This window comes from Microcebus murinus, chromosome 10 (assembly GCF_040939455.1).
Source record: "Microcebus murinus isolate Inina chromosome 10, M.murinus_Inina_mat1.0, whole genome shotgun sequence".
Lineage (NCBI taxonomy): Eukaryota > Metazoa > Chordata > Mammalia > Primates > Cheirogaleidae > Microcebus > Microcebus murinus.
In genome coordinates, this window is record NC_134113.1 from 82,688,097 (window position 1) to 82,714,372 (window position 26,276).

The 26,276-nt window shown below is 33.6% G+C and overlaps 1 protein-coding gene across 1 annotated transcript in view; it reads right to left on the reverse strand.

The window, feature by feature from the left end:
- PDE3A (phosphodiesterase 3A) overlaps positions 1-26,276 on the reverse strand; it is a 295,523-nt gene that overhangs the window by 90,587 nt on the left and 178,660 nt on the right. Inside the window, exon 2 of the mRNA XM_012785508.3 lies at positions 22,307-22,357. Within this exon, the coding sequence (XP_012640962.3) occupies positions 22,307-22,357 (51 nt within the window). The remainder of the gene's footprint in view (positions 1-22,306; positions 22,358-26,276) is intronic.

The window sequence follows — 26,276 nt, forward strand, 5'->3', positions numbered from 1 at the left end:
ACTTGATACCATGGGAAGATTTAGGATGGCAAGGTGCCATCTCTTCACTCTCCTCACTGTGTTTGAATGGCCCCATCTGGGTTAGTTAAAAAAAAAACAAAACATATAGATTGCCAAATCTAGTCTGGCCCTTTCTCATAAATTTCACAATCGTATGTGCAATTGCCTCTTAGAGGGTGATAACGACTAAATGAAACTATCTCTATAAGCTCAAAATTGAATCCATATTGTCCCCCCCAAATTTGCAACTCTTCCTGCATTTCCTGTCTCTCAGTGAATGGTTATACCATATACTGAGTTGCCTCAATTAGAAAAAAGCATATCTTTTATCTGTTTTATCTGTTTTTTTAAAAATATATATATGTATATATATCTCCATAAATATTTATCAAACAGATAACCATGTGTCAAATATTTTGCAAGGCACTGGGAACACAACTGTGAACAAAGCATATATGGGTTCAGCCATCTATAGAGATATATATATAAGTCAATCAAAAATTTTATAAATTATTGTAAATATTGTAAAGGAAACAGAAGGCTGTGGTCGTGAATAATAGCATGTAGGGAAGAGAATAGCTAATTTAGAGAGGGTTGAAGAAGAAGGCCTCTCTAAGGGCATGGTATGACATAACCTTCCTGTGAATATCTACAACAAACACCACTTGGTCCAGCTCACATTTTATATATATTACGGTTATAGTCTCCTGCCTCAAGCCTCTTGCCTTCTACTCACCTGTTATCTGAGTGCTTGCTATCAGAATGACGTCTGAAATGTTGAGCGCTCCATCTTCTATCTATGGTGGCATCAGAATGATCTTTCTAAATTGAAGATCTGATGATGTCAGTTCCCAACCCAGGGTCCTTCAAAAGCTTTAGGAAAGTATCATGCTAAAATATAAAAGATCCTGCAGGATGTTACCTCTATCAGTCTTAAGCCACTTCCTAGCCAGCACTCTGGCCTGTTTTACCGAACTATGATGCCATTAAGCTTTGCCTTCATCTGGAAAGTTCTCCAGATCCTTTTCCTTGACCAACTCTGAACCAATTTTCAAGGGTCAATTCCAATGTAGCCTCTTTACTACCAGGCTTATCTATCTAGTCTATTTACATAACTTTCTTATATGTACCTATCATTCTCAGAGTATGCTGTTAACATGGTACTAAACACACTGCATCACAGATGCCTCATCTGTTAGAAAAAGAACAAGGCAGTTTGATTTTTGTGTTCCTATCACCCATGCCTAGCACAGTGTCTGCCATGCAAAAGAGACATAATGTTGAATTAAAAACTTAATGAATGAATGAATGATATGTAGCTGTTTTTTTTTCCAGGTATGCAAAAATCATGCTTAAGCTTGTATTTTATATATAGTACTTAAAATAGACACTCAAAGAATGTTTTCCGAATAAAGACAGCAATACTGGTAGTTGTGTAAGATAATGGTAATATAAAAGATAGGCATAATAAAAATTACAAATAATAAGCATAATAAAATTACAAATAACTGGCCAGGCGCTGTGGCTCATGCCTGTAATCCTAGCTCTTGGGAGGCCGAGGCGGGCGGATTGCTCAAGGTCAGGAGTTCAAAACCAGCCTGAGCAAGAGCAAGACCCCGTCTCTACTATAAATAGAAAGAAATTAATTGGCCAACTGATATATATAGAAAAAAAATTAGCCGGGCATGGTGGCACATGCCTGTAGTCCCAGCTACCCGGGAGGCTGAGGCAGAAGGATCACTCAAGCCCAGGAGTTTGAGGTTGCTGTGAGCTAGGACGCCACGGCACTCACTCTAGCCTGGGCAACAAAGCGAGACTCTGTCTCAAAAAAAAAAAAAAAAAAAGAAAAAAAAAATTACAAATAACTAATTATAACCTTATATATAGCTCTGAAATTCAAAGATCTAAATGTTGAAAACTAGAAACCATAACTTCATTCCATTTTTGTCAACTTACCCTTTTCTTTCATTTCTTTGTATAATTTCATGTTATTGTCTCTAGATTGTGGAAACTTGTACTCTAACAATTAGACATGTTCCATCAGAAAAATGAGAAAGCCAATCTGTGCCTAGAGTAGCATATGGCTAAGGAATAATATATAACATTCTCATTATCTTAGATATATCTTTAGATAACTTACAAGAAAATTGTTTTCTACTTGATAAATTATATTTTTGTGAATTTCCAAAAATTTAGCATATTTAATATAAAAACTGTCTAATTTCATTTCCACTGGTAAATGCTTAATGCTGAAAGAGCCAGTTCCTCTTTTCTGTTTATTGCCAGTAGAAGATTTAGTCTTTTCACATTATGTAAGACCAAGGCAATCCTTATTTCCTGTTTTCCAGATATCTTAATGCTTCTGCCAAACTACTCATCCCTCTGTTTTTAATTAGTTGTATATAGTACTGTGTTTATTTCAGGATGTTCACATCTTTATTTTAGTCAATTTTGCTATCTAGTTCCTGCTAATCTAACATTCAGTACCCTTAATATAAAATTATAACATATGAAATAGTACTTACAATTCAATTAATGTTTGAGACTAACTTTGTTCTCGAATTCCTTGCTTCAGAAAGGTAAGATAATATTTGACTCTAAAACCACATTTAGAAAATTCAAAGACCAGTTATGTTGAAATTTAAGCAATTCTCTCAGTAACATTCATTTTATAGATTAGTATAAGTTCAAATTAAGATGTGGCAATAATTTCTAGGTGTAAGTTCTTAGGTTTGTGAATGAATATATGCAAATGCTGACCTAATTTATATGAGAGTTCTTTTTGCATTGGAGTTTAGTTGTTCATTTAAAAAAATTCTTTCAATCTTCATATGTGTAAGATACCAGAAGAAATTGTCATGTTATAATTTGCAATTAGAGCTCATTTGTCAGGTCAAATACTTCAGGCTTAAACACAGAGGGTGAAAGAGAGAAACAGCTTCTCAGTCAAAATTGTGTAAACAGCTAAAATCAATAGGATCTTTTGACCTAACTCAGAATGAAGTAGAAAAGAACTTTATTTTCACACGGATGAATGTCTATAGATGATCCCAAACACTCTGAAAGAATAGTGTGTTATATATTAAGTTATGTGATAATATATATTAGATTTCCAAATACTCTCCATCTATGAAGCCAAACTGTTACCATTAGATAGGAGATGATTTTTGAAGTTGCCTGCTTAATCAGCTAATACACAAATTCTGCCTCAAAACCAGCTTGCAAGGTTGTCATAAATTCACCTTTCTATAGTTAAAATTAATTTTTCTGTAATTTTTATTTAATCAGAGCTTTATTTTCCCCTCTTACTTTTAAGCAGAGCTTTTTTTACAGCTGGACCTTGTTTTATAGCTTAATCTTAAACAATATATTAGCCCTAATGAAATGGTTCAATATATTAGCCCTAATGAAATAGTTAACTATTAGGTAGGCTGAAATTTACTTAAGTTAACATTTTGCTTGATGCCAAGTAAAAAGAATGTCAATTAAAACATTAAGTCCAATTTTCGCGAGGACAACTTCCTCTGAATTTCTTTTGCAAAATACAGGGCATCACAATTCGTATTCCCACTGAAAATTCCTGAGAAATAGTTTGTGGATGATATGATATTCACCCTCATAAATTACTTCAGAAGGAGGCATTCCAATTCAGACCAATAATTTATCTTACTCATGTGATTGGAGATAACTCAATAAATAGCATGTTAAAAGACATTTATAGAAACTCAGAAGGACAATATTTCAATTTTGGAGCTCGGCTATGATGCCACCTCTCGTATATCAAAGAAATCTGTGTAATGGTGGGCTCCTGCTAATCAAAATTTCAGTGGAAGAGTCTGTTAGGGAGCAAATGTCCCTTTGCTGAAAGATGATAGTGAAATATCTTGCTGTTTTTGAAGAACGAAGAGAAACACTCTACCAATTGATGAATTAGGGACATTTAGACACAGGTGACCTTGTAAGTTGACTGCAAGGGAAGGTAAGTGGTCACATTCTGAAGAATCAGATAAGACAGAAGGCTACATAGCAGGATACGCAGGCAGTAGCAAGATGATCATGATGCTAAAAGCTATCATTTATTTTTTTTATTTTTTTGATACAGAGTCTCACTCTGTTGCCCGGCTAGCTCACAGCAACCTCAAACTCCTGGGCTCAAGCAATCCTCCTGCCTCAGCCTCCTGAGTAGTTGGGACTACAGGCATGTGCCACCATGCCCGGCTAATTTTTTCTATTTTTGGTAGAGACGAGGTCTAGCTCTTGCTAAGGCTGGTCTCGAACTCCTGAGCTCAAACGATCCACCCGTGTCGGCCTCCCAGAGTGCTAGGATTACAGGCATGAGCCACCACACCTGGCCTAAAAGCTATCATTTAAATGAGAGTGTGCATTCCACATACTCTTTTTTAATCTAATACCTCACAATGTATTGTATCCACAGAACAAGCCTACAAAGTAGATATTATCTCATTTTTCCAGATGAGAAAACCATAACTTCCAGAGGTTAAATATCTCATTAAGGCCCCACATACATTTAATGGGAGAGTTGGGATCTCAATTAATTCAAAGATCATTCTCTTCGCCACCACACCAACCTTTCATTTCAGTTAGGGTGGAATCCTACAACACTATACTTTAAAATGCGTAGTTTCATGAAATTCCCGGAAAAGTTAATTATAAGCTTTTGCTTTCACAGATGTGCAGCTTTAAGAAGATGAGGTATAGTAAATTTTTCCTCCGTGGACTGGTGCTAGTTAAATTAGAGGTTATAGCACTTTTAGAGGTCTTCCAAAGTTCATATTTGGAGGTAATTTCTACTCCATAATAAATAAACTAACTTCCTTAACAGTCCCACTGCATACGTGGTAAAGTGGAAAGGTTAGAGAGCTGTGTAGGTTTGGAGTGGGACTTCTTCATGTACTGTACACAATAAATCTAATTTATGTCAGGCAGCCTTGGCAGCAGAAAATGTAGTGCTATATTTCTGTTGGCTGACATCACCATTTTTTGTCAGAAGAGCAATTCTGAAATGTTTGTTTCCTGCACATTTATAAGACTGTTTGGAAAACCCACTGTTTGAAGATCACCCTTGTAGTTATTTAAATTTCTGAAACTCTAAATTTATAGCCTCCATCACAATATGGGGCTTATGTTTCTAATTAAAATTCGAGATCAGCAAATCACTAAGGAAAAATGTGACTTTATTTTAAATGATGGAAATTAGCATCAGTATTAAAAAAATTAAATCTTGACCTTATACGGTAAAAATGGTTTGATATCTTCATGGATAAATCAGATCTTAAATATATCTTGGTGAGAAGTAATATAGCACAGTAGACAGAAAAGCAGCCTTTTCAAGACAGACAGACTTGGGTTTGAACATAACCTTACCTCTTGCTAGCTCTGGGGCTTTGGTAAGTCATAAAAACTATTCAAGTGTGTCTCTTCTTTGTAAAGATATAATATCTAGAATTCTAGAATATGAGCTTCATGAGAGGACAAAGTTCACCTGTCCTGTTTTCCATGGAACTGTGTCCCTCACCACCAATACTCTGCCCACACAGGAGGTGCTCAAACACCTTAATTGAATAAATAAACTACCTACCTTCAGGAATAGTTTTGTAGATTGCTATAAATTATGTGAATAAAATACCTAGCACAATATCTGGCAAAAAATACATATTCAATGAATATTGTTTTCCCCCTCCTTTGGTTAACTCATGGTATATTTTTAATATTTTAATTTAAAGCTTTTATCTTTTGTTACAGGAAGCAATAAGAAAATACTTATCAAGTAAGGAAAACTTAGCCTGAAAATCAATGAAAGGAAGAGATACAAGAAACCTCTAGTTTTGCTCTTCAACCTAAGATGAACCAACATCCAAGTTTGGAAAGTTCGATGTGTTTAGAAATATAGGATAGTCATTTTCACTGATAATGACCAATTAATACCAATCAATACAGTATAGGGGGAAGATATTATATATTGGTAGTTCTGGTTTTGTATTTCGTACATTTTCAAAGATAACTTCTAAGTAAAGCATGAAATGCACAACTGATGATTGGACTAACCATGGCAGTAAATAATTTTGAAACATTAAAATCTCTTGCATCATTTGCATCTTACATATAAATGACTTGTCTGCTCAAAGAGTTATTCTTTCAACAGGTATTTATTATACCCTACTACTGTGACAGGGTATCATATATTATAGTTTTATGTTCTTCCATAAATTTTAACATAGAACCTCAAAAATTCTAAGTATGCTACTAATGCACAAGGAAATAGGAAAAAATGCAGAAGGAAAGACATTGTCCATCTTTAGATAAATGTAGATTTGCTACTAGATAAAGATTATAAAGTTTCATGACACTTTAGTATTTTACTTGAGTGGAAAAATCTGGTTTTTATTAGGAAGTTTAGTGAAGAGTTCTAAGCTAATAAAATATTCTGTTTCACATTCTAAGATAGTTTTATAACATTTAAAAAATCATTCTAGAACTCTGGGAAGTGTTTTTGGTTTAAGGTCCTATTTTTGTATCCCATTAGAAATTAACTGAAAAATATATAAATAAGTTGAACAAGTTTACTATAAACTTGATTGATTTACTTTCTGGATTTCTTGTTTTTAAAATTTTTTCAACTATCCTTCTCTAATATAATTTCTGTTCAAAATCAATATAGAACAAAAAGGTTATTCATACATTTTAGTGCTATAATTCAGAAAATATTGTCACCATGTATTATCAGTAATATTTTTTTAAAGTCCAGATTCTATCAGAATCATACTTGTTTTTTTTAAAAATATGCTTTCATAAATACTGGTTGAAACTCTAGCTGTTCTCAAATTAAAGAAAGGCCACACCATAGTCAAATTATGAAGTAGGTTAAATGAAAGTTCTGTGTGCTCAAACTTTCCAATGCATCCCACATCCACTTATTCACCTATTCACCGTTTCTTGAACAACTTTTGGACACAGTCATTATGGGACATTAAAACAAGTTCTTGGACATGAGAAGCTTTACTCTGGTGGGAAATTTTGCATGGTATTCTGAGCTCTATAATACATGCATGATGGATGCAAAATGTGTTACAAGAGCACAGTTAGGGATTAAATAAGAATTGGGACTCAGAATGTTTCAACTATACTGAAGAAGAATTTAAGAAGATAAAAAGGAAAAAGGTATTTATTACAGGTAGAGAAATGCACTTAGAAAATCATGGAGGAGTGAAATAGCAGGATGCCATCCAGAGTACAGGAGATTTGATTTATTTTAGATAGACAGGGAAAATGTTAGTTAGGAGTGAGAAAATAACAGGCCTTGTGTCCTTTCCCTGAGAGATAATCAAAATGATATGATCAAGGTTAAGCTTTAGAATAGTTTTTTTGTTATAAGTATAGAAGCAGATCTAAAGGGTTAAAAAGTATCATGTGTGCACCTGTGCATGTTGTGCACTGCACAACGCCAGGGGGTGTCATTCATGTAGACTACAGTTTGAATGACTCTCTTGGGACTTAAACAACATTACTGCTCTGATACCAGAGATTGTGAGAAGAGAAATCTCTATCAGTCCTCAACGTAGTTTCCCTGTCTTTCAAGTCAGTACTTAGTACTTCCATTTCTTTGTCCTCATTCCCTCATCAAGTGTTATTCTCATTATCCTTCATCCATATTAATGAATAAATGACTATGATAGATCTAAAATGCAAGGTTCCACAATACAGAGATGGAGTGGTCAAGAAATTCAGCTCTAACACGAGAACGTCAGACAGAAGTGACACAAAGGAGATTAGGCACTGAAATCCATTTGCCATCCTCTCATGACTGTCATCACAAGCTGTCCTGTAAGTTGAACTTCTACTTCTGGGACATCTTTTCTAGTTGGAGTGCACCAGCTTCTCAATACCCTTCTTGAAATCTTGCATTTAGAACAGAATGTAACACTTGCAGGGGTCATCTGGCCAGTACAGAATTTATTGGATTAATTCTTCTGCCCTGTATGCTGTAATGAATAGCGTTAATGAAGCCCAAAGTAGCACCTGCTGTTAGAAAATCCATATGATATTGGGCTTGAAGTTAACCCAAATCTTTAAGCCTTACTTCTGGTTTCTTCATTTGCTTGTAAACAAATATACAGGTACCTTCCACACTGGAACTTTATTAAAAATTTAAGTATAAAATTTTATTTCCTCCTCTTCAATTTAACCTGGAGTTTAATGAGAAAATATTCTAAATCTTTTTTTCTGTCATTAACAAATTAGCTACATATCAATGCCAAAATGTAAGAGTGCATTCTTTCTTATATCAATCATTGATGAAAGTATTAAATAGGATGAAGTCCTAATGGGTTTTTTAATCCTCATAATACCTTGTGATTTTGTTCTGCAAAAACTATTCTATTGTATGTAAATATGACAATCCTTACAAGGTTATAAAAGAAGAGATAAATACACTATCTCTATATACAGCTAACTCACACATAAATGATTAAACTTTTAAAATAAAAATATATAGAACACCTTTGTCTTTTAAGTTATTAAAACCACCATTAAATATTTATATACAATGTATAGAAAGTAACAGTTTCAGAAGGTAGTGCAGCAAGATATAATAATATTAGTTCTCCAATTTTATAGCTTCTCTAACGAAGTTGATTTTAAGAAGTTGATCTGGTGACTATTATAGGGATGGTTTTCTAAAACATGATTTCAAAGTAAATTTAAGTGTAATTATCAAAGCTAGTCTATTTGGAAAAGAATATTTAGTATTAATAAAATTTCCTGTGTTTTTTAATATCTCCAAAGAGATAATGATTTTTTAAATACAGGCCATGCTTATAACAACACTTGTGCATTTATGAGTAACCTATTTTGGTATACATATGTATTAATATATTGGTTATATACCAGCCTTTTCAAGATGGTATTAAAGTAGATATTTCTTATATTTATCAATGCAATCAGCTTTAAAAAATAAAAATCAATCTTGCTTGTCTCCTTGAAAAATTAATCTTTTCCCTATCCTTTTCCATATTATCCAATTCTTTTTCATACTTCTAATTTTTTTCCCATATTCTTTAAATTCTCATAGTGTCTCACATAGTGAAATAAATTTAAGTATATATCTATTAATGAGAAAAATGTATATATTATGAAAGTTTAATATGAATATTTCTAAGCAATTTCTATCAATTAACAAAAAAACTGAATCAAATAGAGCAAAATGTTAATATTTATTAAATTAAGTTATGAGTATATGGTTTATTTGCAATATTCACTGTATTTTGCTGTCTGTTTGAAATATTGTATAACACACAAAAAAAGGAGAAAGAGTCAAACATCTGATATCTAATGTAATAAATAGGAGCCTCTCTTATGCTTCTAAACACGTACATATTGATAATATGTATAGCTGTTCAATTTGAACACTGTTCATTTCAGGAAAATTGTTTACTTCCTATCCTGTGTCCACTGCTTAAAATTTTCATGACCACCAATGTATAAAATGATGAAAACAGAGAAACATCCTTTAAATGTTTGGAAGTCATAGATATTACTTATAATCCTATTTTTCCTAATTTAATATTTGGCAGAAACTCACTCTAGATAAAAAGTCACTGTTTTAAATTAGTTAACAATGACCACAATGCATGTATAAAGAGCATTAGTTATGACTTTTATTAAAAGTAAATGTCAATGCTTTTTTTTTGATGCTAAAAGAATTTGTCAAGTGGAAATAACATCCATAATAAAATGAAAGGTTTCTCCTATTCATGTATAGATACAGAAACTAGTTGAATTCTAATGGAATATCTCTATAAAGTTAGAAGCTTAATAAATAAAACCTATAACGCTATTTTAAAAAGATGTTAACATTAGTTCTTATATAAAACTTGCACTGAATTAGTAGCAATCTGCATTATAGCAGTAAGAAATGAAAACAAATACTTTTTAAGGAAATTTCAGTTTGCTATGATTATTTATCATGTGAAGTTAAAATAATGCTTTTTCCCTCTCCTGTCTTTTTCCATAAACAAAAGCCACAGTGCCAAGACCAAAACATAAGAAATAGTAAAATTATATATTTTTCTTCTTTTCGAACAGAAATAGCAATGCCAAGTTCAGTTTGTTCCATTGATTTTAAGCCAAATAAATAGCAAAAAATAGTGAAAAGCCCGGTCACATCATGTGTCATAAGTTTCTATTAAAGTCCTTATGTCAATTTCAGATCCCGAAGCCGCATGAAACAGGATTACTTCTGAGCTTAAAAACTCCATGTGATAAGAGAAAAGAAAAAAAGGGGTGAGGAGAGAGAGTATCCATATGCTTTGAGAATGAGATGAACACATATCCTATAGGAAAAAGTCTATATTTAAATACTATCTTCTCTTTAATTAATGCCAACACGATAATTCTTCCTCATACCATAATGTCAATTTAGAGTCAAAGTACTCAAACCCTATCCTATAAGATGGCATCATGGATATTAAAATGAGGAAATGCCAACTTGTATGCTTTAGAAATAGAGAAGCCTAAAGCAGAGGAATAACATAAATAAAGCAAAAGGCTTTGGGGCTTTATTATTCATGCTTTAGAAATAATTTCACCAAATCTCAGAGGGATGCTATATTTTATTACAAATTAACAGAATCAAGACACACTGGTTCAGCAAAACTTATTTGCATAAATTAAACTCTAAGTTCACAAATTATAACATGCTTTCATTTATTTTAGAAATATTAATTAAAAATTCACTATGTGCTGAGTTGTACAATCAGTACAGTATGGACATTTTAACAATGTTGATTCTACCAATGTATGTTCCATTTGTTTGTATTGTCTGTGATTTATTTTCTCTGTGTTTTGTAGTTTTCTTTGTGGAGATCTTTTCATCTCTTTGGTTAAATATGTTCCTAGGTATTTTATTTTCTTTGGGGCTACTGTGCATAGTATTGAGTCTCTGATTTGACTCTCACCTTGACTGGTATTTGTGTATATGAATGTTACTGATTTGTGTATATTGGTTTTGTAAACTGAAACTTTGCTGAATTTATTTATCAATTTCAGGAGTCTCTTGGTGGAGTCTTTGGGGTTTTCTAGATATAAGATCATATCATCAGAGAAAAGTGATAGTTTGACATCCTTTTTTTCCAATTTGGATGCTGTTTATTACTTTTTCTTGCCTGATTACTCTGGCTAGGACTTCCAGAACTATGTTGAATACAAGTGATGACAGTGATGACAGTGGGCACACTTGTCTTGTTCCAGTTCTTAGTGAGAATGCTTTCAACTTTTCTCCATTCAATATGATGCTGCCTACACATTTGTAATACATAGCTTTTACAATTTTGAGATATGTACCTTGTATGCCTAGTTTGTTGAGGGTTTTATCATGAAAGGGCACTGAATTTTGTAGAATGCTTTTTCTGCATCTATTGAGATGATCATATGGTCTTTGTTTTTGCTTCTGTTTATGTGGTGGATCACATTTATTGATTTACATAGGTTGAACCATCCTTGCATCCCTGGAATGAAGCCCACTAGGTCATGTGGATTATGTTTTTGACATGCTATTGATTTTGGTTTGCCGGTATTTTAGTGAGGATTTTTGTATCTATATTCATAAGAGATATTGGTGTGTAGTTTTCTCTTTCTGCTGTGTCCTTTGCTGGCTTTGATATCAAGGTGACACTGGTTTTATAGAATGAGTTAGGGAGGATTCCCTCCTGAGTGTTATGAAATAATTTATGCACTATGGGTACAAATAAGACTGCTGCAATTATACTATTTAGCAAAACTTAATGTTATACTATATATTTCTACATCAAAGAGAAAAAGAAATTGTCCTAGGATTAGATTTCACAAACTTACATGTTGAACTGCAATACTTTAAAAAAATCATACAAAGGCTTTCATATACAAAAAGACATTCATTATTTTGCCATATTTTTGAGGTATGAGAAGAGAACGGTCAACAAGTTATAGCACTAAGTCACTGTAAATCTGACTAGGGACAATGAGCAGTCAGACTGGGTTTAAAACATGCCAAACCTCAAATCATTATTCCCAGAATAAAAGGGCTATATGTTTATAACCTTCTCAACATGGCTCTAATAACTGTGTTCTTATCTTGTTTCATAAGACAGTCTTTTCTGTATTTACCAATCCTTCTTCCCAAGTGTCTCTTCTGCATCATCTTTGATAGACAACTCTTTTCCATCCATCTGCTCCCAGTCCTTTGAGAACTGGAGCTCTTACATCTGCTTGCATTTCTTTGTCTTCCTGGACTGATCATGTTGGTTTACTTTTTTACTCCATCTGTTTGTCTTGCCCACAATCTTCTGAGTGTTTTTATCCCAAACATTTTTTTTTTTAAGATTGCTCTTTTAAGTGTGTATCATTGGTTCTGAGTAAACAACTTTCTCTAAACTCAGGGTTAATATGATTTGAGAACAAAAGAACACAGACACAAAATTCTAAAATGGAAATAGTTGTAGAGATCCAAGTGTGAATGGTCACCCAGAATTACTTAACCACAGGACCACAGAACTCAGCAAGCAAACTGCTTTGACTCAAATGTGATAACCTGCAGATTTCCAATAAGAACAAGCTTTAACTTGTAGCACTCAGAGTTTTCCAGGAATTGGTCACTGCATAATGAATGCATCATCATAAAAAAAAAAAAAAAAAAAAAACCACCAAAAACCAGAACAAATCAAAAAGCTGTGTGATCTAGAAAATCAGACCTGACAAGAAGCTTCATTTTTTTATGACTTTTAAGATAATTTCAGTTCATCAATATCGCTAACATTTTTCTATAGTTTTTCTTTGTAATTATTAGCCTCAGTTCCCTGGATTTATTTATATTCACATGATGGCTGCACAAAATGGGACAACCATTTAATGCTGAGAACAGAACTGCTGAGCAATCTTTGTTTTCCCAATATAAAACTTAAAAAAATAAAATCAGTGCCTTTGATGACAAAACAAAATCTTGTAGGGAATGCTATTAAATAGTCTTTTAATTTATGCCCTAGAATGCAGATAAAGAAAAATTCCTATAACATAAATTGGACTTTAATGCTAGGAGAAATATATATTTATACATATAATCTGAATATGCATTAATAAGAAATTCAATAAAAAGATTCACTTTGTCCAAATTTTAAAAATTGTGCCAAGAATGTATAAAACCTGAAACTTGACCTTTTTGGTTAGTATACCAAAACAGATGTTAATATTCACCTTAAAAGATCAACCATTTCCCATTGCCTTTGCCTTAATTCACCCTCACTAATTAACTAGTTTTCTAACTGCCATATCACCTCCTTCATCTCATCTTATCTTCACTTAGTGCTCTGAGAATTTGTACTAGTCAACATATCCTTAGCCCTAGATTTTTGTCCTCCATGAGAATCTGATTATATTTGGCACAATCTTTTTTTTCATCGGTTTTTATCTATAAGTAGAGTAACAATAAAAAATCCACCCCCAAAACTTCCCTTTTGGAGTATGTTTTCACAATTAATGAGAAACAAGATCTATGCCAGAGATTGCATAAAACACCCAGCTTGGGATAAAAATTATTTCCCTTTGTCAGATATCGCAATTCATGATAAAATTAACTGTTCTCAAGTTAGCATATTTTTCTTCTGTTATTCCAGCAAGTGGAAGGCAAAACTTTAGAGCTGGAAAATTCATTTCCAGAATGTGTATGTTTATGTTACAGGAACTTACATGCAAAGTACTTGAATTAATTTTCCTACAGGGTATCTGGGTAAGAAAGGATATAATAAAAACTACAACTGCAACATTGATCAGACACTGTGGCTTAAAGGGATAGGTATTATTACTGATTTTATTTCTCTCAAAATATGCTTTTGTACACTTAGTAAATTCGACTGTTGCTTAAACAATTCACAGATCTTGCAGACAAACACCTATGTATCAATGGCTGCTTGTTTCATTGCTTTGTTTTGTTTCATATATAGGTACCACAAGGTAGGGATTTGGCAAAGCAAGCACAAGGCAGTGCACATGCCATGTGAATGATGTCCATGGTACCCAAGATAAGAGGGTCATTCAGTAAGTATTAAACAACATGTCTGCTAATCTATAAACATGGGGAAAAAATAAAAGCATAAGCGCCAGTGGCAATTTTCCCTTTTATTTCTGCGGGCTTGTTTGATTCCTGTGTATCTATCTATGTTCTTTGAAAGAGACCAGGGCCTTTAATAAAGAGTGACCTACTCAAGGTCATCAATCGGTTTCCCCAAAACACATGTTCCATGCAACCACTGTGTGGACAGAGCCACATTCTCTCCCCAGCTGCCCCTGTGAGTCACTTGAATGCATAAGTGTGGGAAGAGTACATTCCCCTCCTTCCCTGCCCCAGTTTTCTAGGGCATGATTCTACTGTGAGAAAACTACTTCACAATCAAATGACCATGTTGTTTAAAACTGCTGTTTGACAGACTTAAAGACGGGAACAGAAAGCCTGAAAGCATAAAGACTCGAGAGAATTATTTCTCCATTTTCCTATAGGAAGTGTCAAAATTAATCAGTAAATATTTTATCCATTATCTTTTATATGCCTGGCAATGAGATTCTGCTGTAGTGGCTCCCAACTAGAAGCTCTTTTGCCTCCCAGGGGACATTTGACAACGTCCGGAGACATTTTTCTTATCACAACTGGGCAGTGGGCGGGGAGGGGTTTGCTTCTGGCATCTAATGGGTATAGAACGGGATGCTGGAAAAATAACAAACTAGTGGGTTCAGTTGTTAAAGGGAAACACGGTTTTCCCTTCTCTGAGGACAATGAGAAATGTCTCAGCATTCTTCTAACACTGTGTATTCTGTGGATATTGTCAACAGTATCCCTACCAGGACAAATTTTCTAAGACTGGGTCATGTAAAGTTTGTCAATGCAAATTAAAGACATAAAATTAAGCTGCAACCAAAAGTAATTTTACAGAGTAAAGAAAGAGTAAAAAAAAAAGACTGTCCAACAGCGTAGATCTGACTAAAGGATACAATTTAAAATACCTAGAGGAGGCCGGGCGCGGTGGCTCACGCCTGTAATCCTAGCACTCTGGGAGGTTGAGGCAAGAGGATTGCTTGAGGTCAGGAGTTCGAAACCAGCCTGAGCAAGAGTGAGACTCCCGTCTCTACTATAAATAGAAAGAAATTAATTGGCCAACTAATATATATAGAAAAAATTAGCCGGGCATGGTGGCACATGCCTGTAGTACCAGCTACTCGGGAGGCTGAGGCAGCAGGATTGCTTGAGCCCAGGAGTTTGAGGTTGCTGTGAGCTAGCCTGATACCATGGCACTCACTCTAGCCTGGGCAACAAAGCGAGACTCTGTCTCAAAATATATAAGTAAATACATAAAATAAAATACCTAGAGGAGGTTCTAATAGAGAAAATGCATGTGACATTTAGGTCTCTTCTTGGCTCTGCCGAATAAGATGACAATGCCACCCCTATAATGCATGGAGCCCCAGAAAATATTTATGTGGTCCCTGTCCACGTAAATACAATGTAAACAAATTTCACAATACAACAAACAAAGAAAACAAACTCTAAAAAACAAAACAAAAAAATTTCTTTGGAGAATTGCCAAAAATGAAACAATTATTGGAACATTTTCTAAGCTAATACTAACAGTTGTTAGGTTAACATATGGAAAAGTGAAAAAGGAGAAAGAAATGCAAGTGAAAGACATTACATTTCTAGAAACAGTAACACTAGTAGCCAGCTCTATCTAAGCATAATTATTCCATATTTAACATTTGAGAGATATAATAATGGACTCCCAATCTACTCACACTAATTCCTTGGAATAAATTCCTGGGAAATACAACTGGTCATCTTTCTAAAATGCATTTTAAAAGGTAATTTTAATAAATACCTATGGCATTATTCTAGATAAGCCTGGAAGGGAATCACTCTTCACATTCTCTTATCAAAAACAAATGCTTTGAAAGAACTGTCCTGTCACTGAATTAGACCATGGCTAGGCAAATGTTTAGGTTAATCCACTTCACTAGCTATCATTAACAGATCTGCTCTCTTGAATACCCAAGTGGACAGAAAAGTTAATAGTGCAATGACTTCCCATCAAAACTCATTCTTGAGACTTAACATAATGCTACAAAGCTAACTGATCTAGGTAGCTGCTTCTTATTCTAGAATTTTTATAGTTTGGAGCCTCCAGTACTTGGTAGGCTATTAAAGACATGCTACTGAACAGGCCATAGATCACTTTCAAGTTGATAGTCTAGTGCATTTGATAACTTTCCATCACAATATTCAGCTATCTTCTTGTGTTATACATACTTTATTTAGAAACATACAAACCAGGATTTCATTATCTAAAGAAATACTTCCATTATTTGAAGACTACATGGATAACACAAGTTTGTTGCCTGGAAAGTATTTTTAAGTCCATTTAATAAAGCCTGGCTGGTGGTAAAGCATCAATAATATTCTAAATAACTAAAGAACCTCTTAGCATTTAACTATTGATAAAGAAAGGCTTGCCGGCTCCACGTATATTAAAACATTAGAAAGTTTACAAATTGAACTAATCTTTTCCACAAGGACACTCAACTAAAAGATAAGTAAATCACTGGCTCCCTAGAACCCCCTCCTACCACTTTTAAGCTTCTCGAAGGATGGCATATATTCTATTGTCTCTCTTCCCACTGGAAAACTTTTCTTCAAGCATTTAAAGAAAAAAAATTTTAAAACAAGTAATTGCCTTCTGAGAATTTCACCCCCTGACTTCATTTGGTATTACTGGGAGCACTGCCAGAGAAAAGAGATCTGCATGCTGCTGGAAGTTTATTTATCATTTAGCATCTTTCCTATATTTGGATGATCTACTCTTTGAGAGTTTATCCTTAAAAAAAAAAAAAGAAAAGAAAAGAAAAGAAAAAAATTCAGCCAGAAAGCTGTGAGTGAGCTGACAAATTATATCAGAGAATTACTGAGAATAAAGCGAAATAAGTCAACTTGAATGAAATTCTTGCTGAGTCTAAAGAACCATATGCAATTCAATGTTGGAATCTACTTTGAAGCAAGATAGATATTTTTCTACTTGACAAAGTATTTGATATGAAAAGTACACTCTCAAATTATGTGATAAGGAATATATAATTTTGGAGGATGAAGGCAAATTTGAAGAGATCTCTTATTTATTAAGCACCTAGGGGGAAGCCAGAAGCTGAACTCTATCCTAATAATGATTAAGGCTGACATATAAAACTATATGCTGCTTGAAGGCCAAAGTCGCTTTTCGATTCCTCAAAGGCTAAAAAAAAAAAAAAAAAAAAATGCCTGACATATATTCATGTTTTTTGTATCAAAGTAAAATATGTTTAAATTCATCTTATAAGCTAGCACACTCACGTGGGAGACAGGCTTTTGCTTTCTACTAGACATGTCTTGGTACTCAGAAACCAAGCAAATTCTTTTTTATTTAGATATCTAAAACAAAACTTACTCCTGGGGTTTTCTACTATTTAAGATTTTTCTCTATTCTATCCCTAACTTTATACACCCTGTGTCTACCAAGAAAAGTAAAATCATTAGGTACATGGCATTTTATTTTTAATAACAGTCCTTATTTTTCTTTTTTATCTCTTGTTCTGGTAGAGGTGTCTCTACTTTATTTCCAAAGCTTCTACATCTGCACTTTTTGGCAAATTTATCTAGTAGTCCACTAGAAAACAGGGCCAGTTTTCCTGAAATCGTGTAAACTGGGGATAGGATGGGAGTGGGGAGCTGGTTGCCTGAGAGGAAAACACAGAAAAGCGGTCCAAAACAACCACTTAGAAGAAGGCACATTCCCTTCCCTGAAGCACACTGTTTCTTCAGGCCTTAATCACTTCACCACTGGGAATTTTCAGCATTCTCTTTTTCACAAGGATTCTTTTCATCTGTTAGTAATGAAGACACACATCTCATCTTAGCATAAAAAGAAATTTCACTCACTTTTGCTGCCACCTCTTTCTATCATCCAAATTTTCTTTCAAAACAAAGCTCCTCTGAGAGAACGTGCTACTATCTTATACAATTCTCTTCTTTTCCATTCTGCTTCCCACCACTTCTTTCTCAAAACTGCTTTCTCAAAGTTCACCAATATCCTCTTAATCACTGAATCCAAACAATTTCTAAATATGGTCTTTTCTTGCCTTTTTTTTTTTTTGAGACAGAGTCTTGCTTTGTTGCCCAGGCTAGAGTGAGTGCCATGGCGTCAGCCTAGCTCACAGCAACCTCAAACTCCTGGGCTCAAACAGGAGTTTGAACTCCTGCTGCCTCAGCCTCCTGAGTAGCTGGGACTACAGGCATGTACCACCATGCTTGGCTAATTTTTTCTATATATATTAGTTGGCCAATTAATTTCTCTCTATTTATAGTAGAGACAGGGTCTCGCTCTTGCTCAGGCTGGTTTCGAACTCCTGACCTCGAGCAATCCACCCGCCTCGGCCTCCCAGAGTGCTGGGATTACAGGCGTGAGCCACTGCGCCCGGCCAAATATGGTCTTTTCTGAACATCTGTGTTCTCAGCCCTCTCCTTGGAGTAACTTGATAGACACCACTTTTGATTCTGAATCATTTCTCCCCTACCTGGGCCCTAGTGAGAGCGTGTGCATTCATTAACCCCATCCCCAGACTCCTCCAGCTTTGTCAGTGAGTATTCCCCAAGAATGAGCCTTTCTTCTGCCTTTTTTCCTTTGACTATTCTTCTGAGCATCTATTTACTAATGTAGTTCAATTCTCACCTGTACGATCAGCATTCCCGGGTTTACATCTTCTACTCTGATCAGGCTACAGAGCACCAGAATGGCCCCTCGAGCATTTGGCTGAAACTCCCATTTGGAATTGGCATCTTCACTTCTCACTTAAGGCTGCTAACACCGAGCTCATCATATTCCCTCTAAACTGGTCTGGGTTAAAGGCTGTAATTCCTCTAGTACTCAGTTTCAAGCTCCTGACCCTCCTCACTTCCTCCTCCTTTCTTTTCCATAACGTCTGGCATTCTCTCTAGATCATTCCTTCACAATAGTTTCTGCAACAGTCCCCACCCAATAAGTGTTAATAAAGAAGCTCTCTAAAAAATTCACACATATTCAAATGTATCCCATAGTCTTCCCAGTTCAGACTTTTACTCAAGCTTTTCCATTCACTTTTCCATCTCCAGGTACTTTTGAAAGCTTACCCATTCTTGCAGCCTTACCTCAGATAGTATCACTTCTAAGTATTTCCTAGTTCTACCAGGGAGAAAGGAATACTTATTTCCACCCAAATCTTGCCCCACTTTATTTATACACAGTCATGTATTGCTTAATAACAGGGATATTTTCTGAGAAATGTGTCATTAGGTAATTTGTCGTGCAAACACCATTGAGTGTACTTACACAAACCCTAGGCTATATGGTATAGCCAATTGCTGGTAGGTTACAAGCCTAGACAGCATGTTACTGTACTAAATGCTGTAGGCTACAGTAACACAATGGCAAGTATTTGTGTATCTAAACACAGAAAAGGTACAGTAAAAATACAGTATCATAATCACATGGGACCACCATTCTATATGCAGTCTGTCATTGACAGTAATGTCATTGTGTGGTACGTGACCCTATTTAATATTGCAACTACCAGACTGCTTTATATGTGAATTACACGTACAAGTATAGCTCTATTCCAACTACAGTTTGTGAGCTCTTAGAAAACAGTAACCTTATCATTCAGTTTTTCCTCAAAATTAGACCTACTACAGTGCTGTACACACAGTAAATGCTTAAAAACCCATCTACATTTAACAAAACTGAGATGGGATTTGACAAGGCCTTGGAAGATTAGCAAAATATTTAGAGATCTGTGTTCAAGTGCAGCCTGTCTGAAATTCCCTGTAAAAGCTTGAAAGGCAGCCGGGTGCGGTGGCTCACGCCTGTAATCCTAGCACTCTGGAAGGCCGAGGCGGAGGATTGCTCGAGGTCAGGAGTTCAAGACCAGCTTGAGCAACATAGCGAGACACTGTTTCTACCAAAAATAGACAAATTAGCTGGGCATGGTGGCACATGCCTGTAGTCCCAGCTACTTGGGAGGCTGAGGCAGCAGGATTGCTTGAGCCCAGGAGATTGAGGTTGCTGTGAGCTAGGCTGACGCCACAGCACTCACTCTAGCCTGGACAACAAAGTGAGACTCTGTCTCAAAAAAAAAAAAATTAAAAAAATTAAAGGTTGAAAGGCTTTTATCCAAGGAAACAATAGCAAGATAGGATGGGATCAATTATCTAAAACATACAGTGCCTTTTTGTTTTCCAGTGGGAAAATGGAATTAGATAAGAGGGTATTACATAATGCTTAATTTATCTACCTGGAATTTTCACAGAATAACTTTTTTGCTGAAGTTATTGCTTTTGTTTTTTGGTGTGTGTGTTTTTGCTTTTTACTTTGAGAGTTTTTGCCTGAGTTGGGGAATCAAAGTGGGACAAACATATACTACATTTAGAATATGTTTCTAGTTGAGAGAGCCAAGAAAGACCTTGATGCTTATAATGGTAATTCATGCAAGCGTGTTCTAATGGCTTTGCTTTTCAGAATCATTTCGGGCTTTTAAAGATTCAAACTTTATTTATGAAAATATGTTGTGTGTATATGTGAAACTCTGAAGTTTTCTAGTTATGTGTAATATCTGGAAGTTTGAAAATTTTCGGCATGGGGGGTTTTTTACAATTAAAGTTCACACAAACAATATTTTATTTTTATGAGTTTTTTTCCAATGTATATTGACAGAGTGACTAACACAAAGTGAAGATGAATTATATCAAAGTAGGCCATCTATATGGAGTAAATACTACATATTTTAAACAATAATTTATATATATATATAAAATACCACATTACTTCTAAGGAATAAATGTCCTCAGCAAGTTGCTAGCCATGTTTTAGATACCAAAACACCTTCAGTGGCAAAAATCAGAAGCCATGACTTTCATACTTGGGCTCATCTGCACTTTTTAACTGGTGTAGAGTCACAAGACTTTACATCAATTTCATCATTTTATTACCAACCTTGCAGCAAATTCTGACTTAAAATATTATAGATGTGTTCAGAGGGAGAATTGCCAGAGAAAATACAGAAGGAGAGGTGAGAGGGAGGGAAATAAAACAAGATGTACTTTCTTCAGGATAACCCAAATGTAACTGGCTTGATTTATATTATTGACTACTCAAACTGATAACAAGCAAAAATAAAGTCAGTTATTAAAATCTCAGCTGAAACAAGTGACTGACCTAAATTAAACATAGTTACCCATACAAACATAATGGCAATGTAAGCACACATCAGCTTTGTAAAACACTTGGGAGAAGCTCACACTTCACAATGAACTTTCAAATACAGCACTGCACGTTCGACTCTCTTTAATTGCATTTTTAGTGGCAATACAAAACGTGAGCAGAGAAAGTAAAAATTTCTACCCACTTAATTCTTATTTTGCGTGTTTACGGTCAGGTAAACGTAAGCTGCTATGAGGTAAATTATTTTTCCTTTTCTTCACAAAGTACCCTAGGAGCATAGAGAATTTTCTTAGTGTAAAAACTCAGCCTTTATTCTGTCAGGCAAAGTAATTATGGAAGCAAAACAAATCCACATTGTCTAATTAGGTCATTAAAAAGCATAAATGCGTCATGGAAGCTTTTCTCTTTGCCTAAGACATAAAGTGAGACAATGAAAACAGTCTGGTAATATAGAAAGGTTCAGAATTTGTTTCCTTTCAAAAATAATAGGTCTTTTCATCTTTCTATTTCCCTTAGATGAAGACAGTTAATTTAGAGACAAAATCTTCTAATTAGTTCAGAGTTTACTCTGATTATATTTCAAAATATTTAACCAAAAACAGGAAGATAGGGGAAAAAAGAAAATAGATGGAAAAATTATCAAAGGAAATAAATAAAATCAAGAGAGTGGGTTGCTGATCCAAATGTATTCTACAGAGACAAGATGAATATAAAATCTATATTCATATAAACACAACCAATCTGGGATACCAGAAAGCTCTTAAGAGGAATATGCTGGCATCTGCCTTGGGGATTTGAAATCCAGACTTTAATTATAGCTAACTTAAATAAAAACAAATGCCATGATTGTCTTGCTTCTTCCTCTCTCTACTTTTTTTTTTTTTTTTTTTTGAGACAGAGATTCATCTCTACTAATTATTTCTTGAGTTTTAGAAAACTCATGGCCTCAAGTGTTAAAAAACAAAATAAAAAAAAGGAAAGGAAAAGAAACTTACCTGCGATCCTCTTGGCCCACGTTTGTGGTCCCATTCTGAATGTCCCATGAGCTGTAAAGATAATGTAAAAATGACAATGAATTAATGATTTTACATGGCAAATATTTCTACTCTTTCTTTTAAAGAATAATGTTGATGAAATCTTTAATAGTAACATATTAAATAGCTACCATGAATAAATTAACACATCTGAAGTAATAAACTTCCTGTTTGATAGATAATATTTTAACTTCTCATTTTTTTGAGGGCATTTTAATATCACTGTGGCAAAAAGAGTCTGCTAATGTATACGTCTACTGCTCTTTCTCAGGAACATCCTAGATAGATGTTAAACCATGTAAAGCTTTATTTGTGTATCATTAACCTTCCAATTTATTAGGAAAATATGCTGAGTAATCCACCAGTGTAGTTTCATCAACTGTCATGAATGATAAAAACCAAAAGGCCAAAATATTTTGATTATTTTTACTTCTATTTCGATAATATCACAAAATCATGAGAGTTCTAAAGAGTGTAATTATTTAATATGAAATATGCCCCCAAAGTGACAAAATGCAGATTTTTTAGAAAAACAGAGACTATAAAACATTATGAAGTTATTCCCAAAGTTGTAATAGCCTTGAGCAATTTTGCTTACAAAGTGAGATATTTATTTATTGAAAATAACATTTAACAAGAAGAATGTTCTTGTTCTTGTTAAGATATCAACTGAGAGGAATGAAACTCCATTCAGCTGTCCAGTATATTCATTACTTATGAGTATCAACTGATGAACTATTTACAATTAATTAACTTAATAACCTAGCGTAGTTACAAGTGAACTATAAATGTATTTATATACATTAGCTTTCATATCTAACAGCAATGACTCCTTAGACTTAATAAAAAACAATTAAACTGTTCACCATAGCAACAAAAAAATTTTTTTGAATATTATTAAGAGCTGTTTAATAATCATATACAGAAAATGGTAAAACTTTACTGATGGACATACAGTGCTACTAGTTAAAAAGACTGAATTATATAAAATCACTGAGTACTCAGTTCTATGTGAACAAATTTATAAGTTTAACTCAATTTAAATGAAAAGCTAATAGTATTTTTTAATAAAAAATTAAAGAACTTAAATTTTACCTGAGAGAAGAAACATATATGAATCAGTTATGTAGAATGACTAACTCCGGAGATCTCACATATAATTAATAATATTGTATTGTATTACTGAAAATTTGCTAAGAGAATAGATCTATGATACTCATCCAACATACATAAAAGAAAAGTAATTATGAGAAATGATGGATGTGTTCATTTACTTGACTGTAGTAATTATAATACTTCAATGTGTATATTTATATCAAACATGTAGTATACCTTAAATATATATAATAAAAAAGAATCAGAAAATGTTACCAGGAATGAAAATATTCTTTAGGTTATTAAAATATATTATAAAACTTAACCAAAATTATGGGATAATCATTTAACACTCAAAATATAAATGAATGAGATATAATGGCCATTTGAAATAAACACAAGTATACGTACCAACAAAAAAGAAAAAATATGAAAAATCAATAAGTATTTGATGAATTATTCTACAAATGAAAAAGAGAAATTAACTTTTTGGGAAAAAATTCAACTTTAACCTTAAAATAAATGCCAGTATTTATTCTAGATTTAAAAGACAAATTTTTAAAAAGATGAAACTGCGCATAAAAAACAGAATAAAATCCAGGTAAATATTTAACCTACCATGGAAAATAAACGAAGTTAAAAAATCTAAAACTTTTTAAAAATAATTTTTAAAAATTTTAAAAGAGGACCAACTGATCTGGCTATATAAAACTGTAGAATATCTGCACAAATGTCACATTAGTATACTATCTACAGCAAATAGCAGGTAAGGGATAATATTCTCAGTACATTAAGAGCTTTTACAAATTTGAAAAACACAACCATAGTAGAAAATTGAGAGAAGGATAGGAACAATTTACAGAAGAAATATCAATAGTCCATAGACTTATGGAAAAAATTAACTTTATTGGAAGTGAAAGAAATTCAGTATAAACAGTGACAAGATACTACTGTTTCCTGTAAATTAGCAAATTAATAATGTTGAATATTTGGTGAGGAGTAGGGAGAAAAGGACATAATTTCTAGTATATAGCAAATGTATATACACACATATAAATACTTTTTATTTGTTTACATATACATATATAAAATATATATAATTTAATACATGTCTAATATCCTCTGAACCAGTAAATCAAAATGTAAAATCCAGTAATTACCATGTGGTAATTACTCTAGCCAACAAAAGGGAAACTATCCAATAAATTATAGCATAGAAATGAAGGCTACACAGCTATTAAAATTTGGCACTCAAGCCCTTTGTAAAAATATTACATCAGAAATGCTCATGGTATACCAAGTGAAAAATATAACATAGTAATTTTATTTATTTATTTTTTGAGACAAAGTCCTGCTTTGTTGCCCAGGCTAGAGTGAGTGCCGTGGCATCAGCCTAGCTCACAGCAACCTCAAACTCCTGGGCTCAAGCGATCCTAGTGCCTCAGCCTCCCAAGTAGCTGGGACTACAGGCATGTGCCACCATGCCTGGCTAATGTTTTATATATATATATATATATACACACACACATATATATATATATTAGTTGGCCAATTAATTTCTTTATATTTATAGTAGAGATGGGGTCTTGCTCTTGCTCAGGCTGGGTTCGAACTCCTGACCTCGAGCAATCCTCCCACCTCAGCCTCCCAGAGTGCTAGGATTACAGGCATGAGCCACCGCGCTCAGCCAACATAGTAATTTTAAGCAACACAATTTTAATAAGACATAGTCAATTATTGTAAGTTTGGGATCATTACAATGATTTAATTATAGTTTGCCTAGGACACAATTTTGAGTATATTAGCTGAGATAATCATTATGTATAGCTGAATGCTTACATAGTTATTTCTTTAATGCTTTATTTTTAATTTCTGGATTTATTGGCATTACATATGCTAGTAAATATTAATACAAATTTAAAGTTGATTATAACAAGGTTCATAAACACTAATCAACTAATGAAATAAATAGTATGATTTAAAAAGATATAAATTAAGAACACTTAATTAGTTGTTCACTAGACATATCAAAAACAGTTCTTGACACATTTCAATCTTACTGAGGCCTTGAGAATACTTTATATTAATAATAGGAAGATTATATGCCTGTTTTGGGAAACTTTAAGGAGATAATAAAGTTGAGCACTAGGCTGCTAGTGAAATGAATTATCAAAATCTTCTGAAAAAAATACAAAAGATTGGTTGTTTTGACTATCATCTTCCATACTAATGAGGATCAGGATAACTTGGTAAATTCTACTAAGTAAGCATTGTTACCACAGTAAAAGAGGTAAATAAATCTCAGAAATACAAATTGGAATCCACAAGATACTGATTTAAGAGAGAATATTTGACAATGACAATCAATCAGGAAGGTAACATTTTTGCGGGGTCATAACTAAAATAAGAAAAGCACAGAATTTGTTGCCCTCTGCCATTAACTATTTTGATAATGATTTTTAGTCAAAGAACAAAAACATTCAAAATGACTCATTTGGGTCAGCCTTTATTACAAAAGAGAAAATCAATTTGATAATTTGCAAACCAGAGCTTATAAAAATAAACCTCCCCCAATTCACCACCTAAATCTTTTTCTTTTAAAGCATTAAACAGTAAATTTGCTAAATGTGTTATGTATCAGAGAGTTATTTCCTGGCATTATACAACAAACTAATGAAAAAGATTTAGGGTAAAGAAATTCTATTCTTATATATTTATCTGTTATATATCAATACCATTATTATATTAGAAAGGTATGAGTTGACCAAGAATTTGGCAATATTTTAAAATATACACCATAGCTACTTATTTAAAAATAATAAAAAGTTACAGAAAT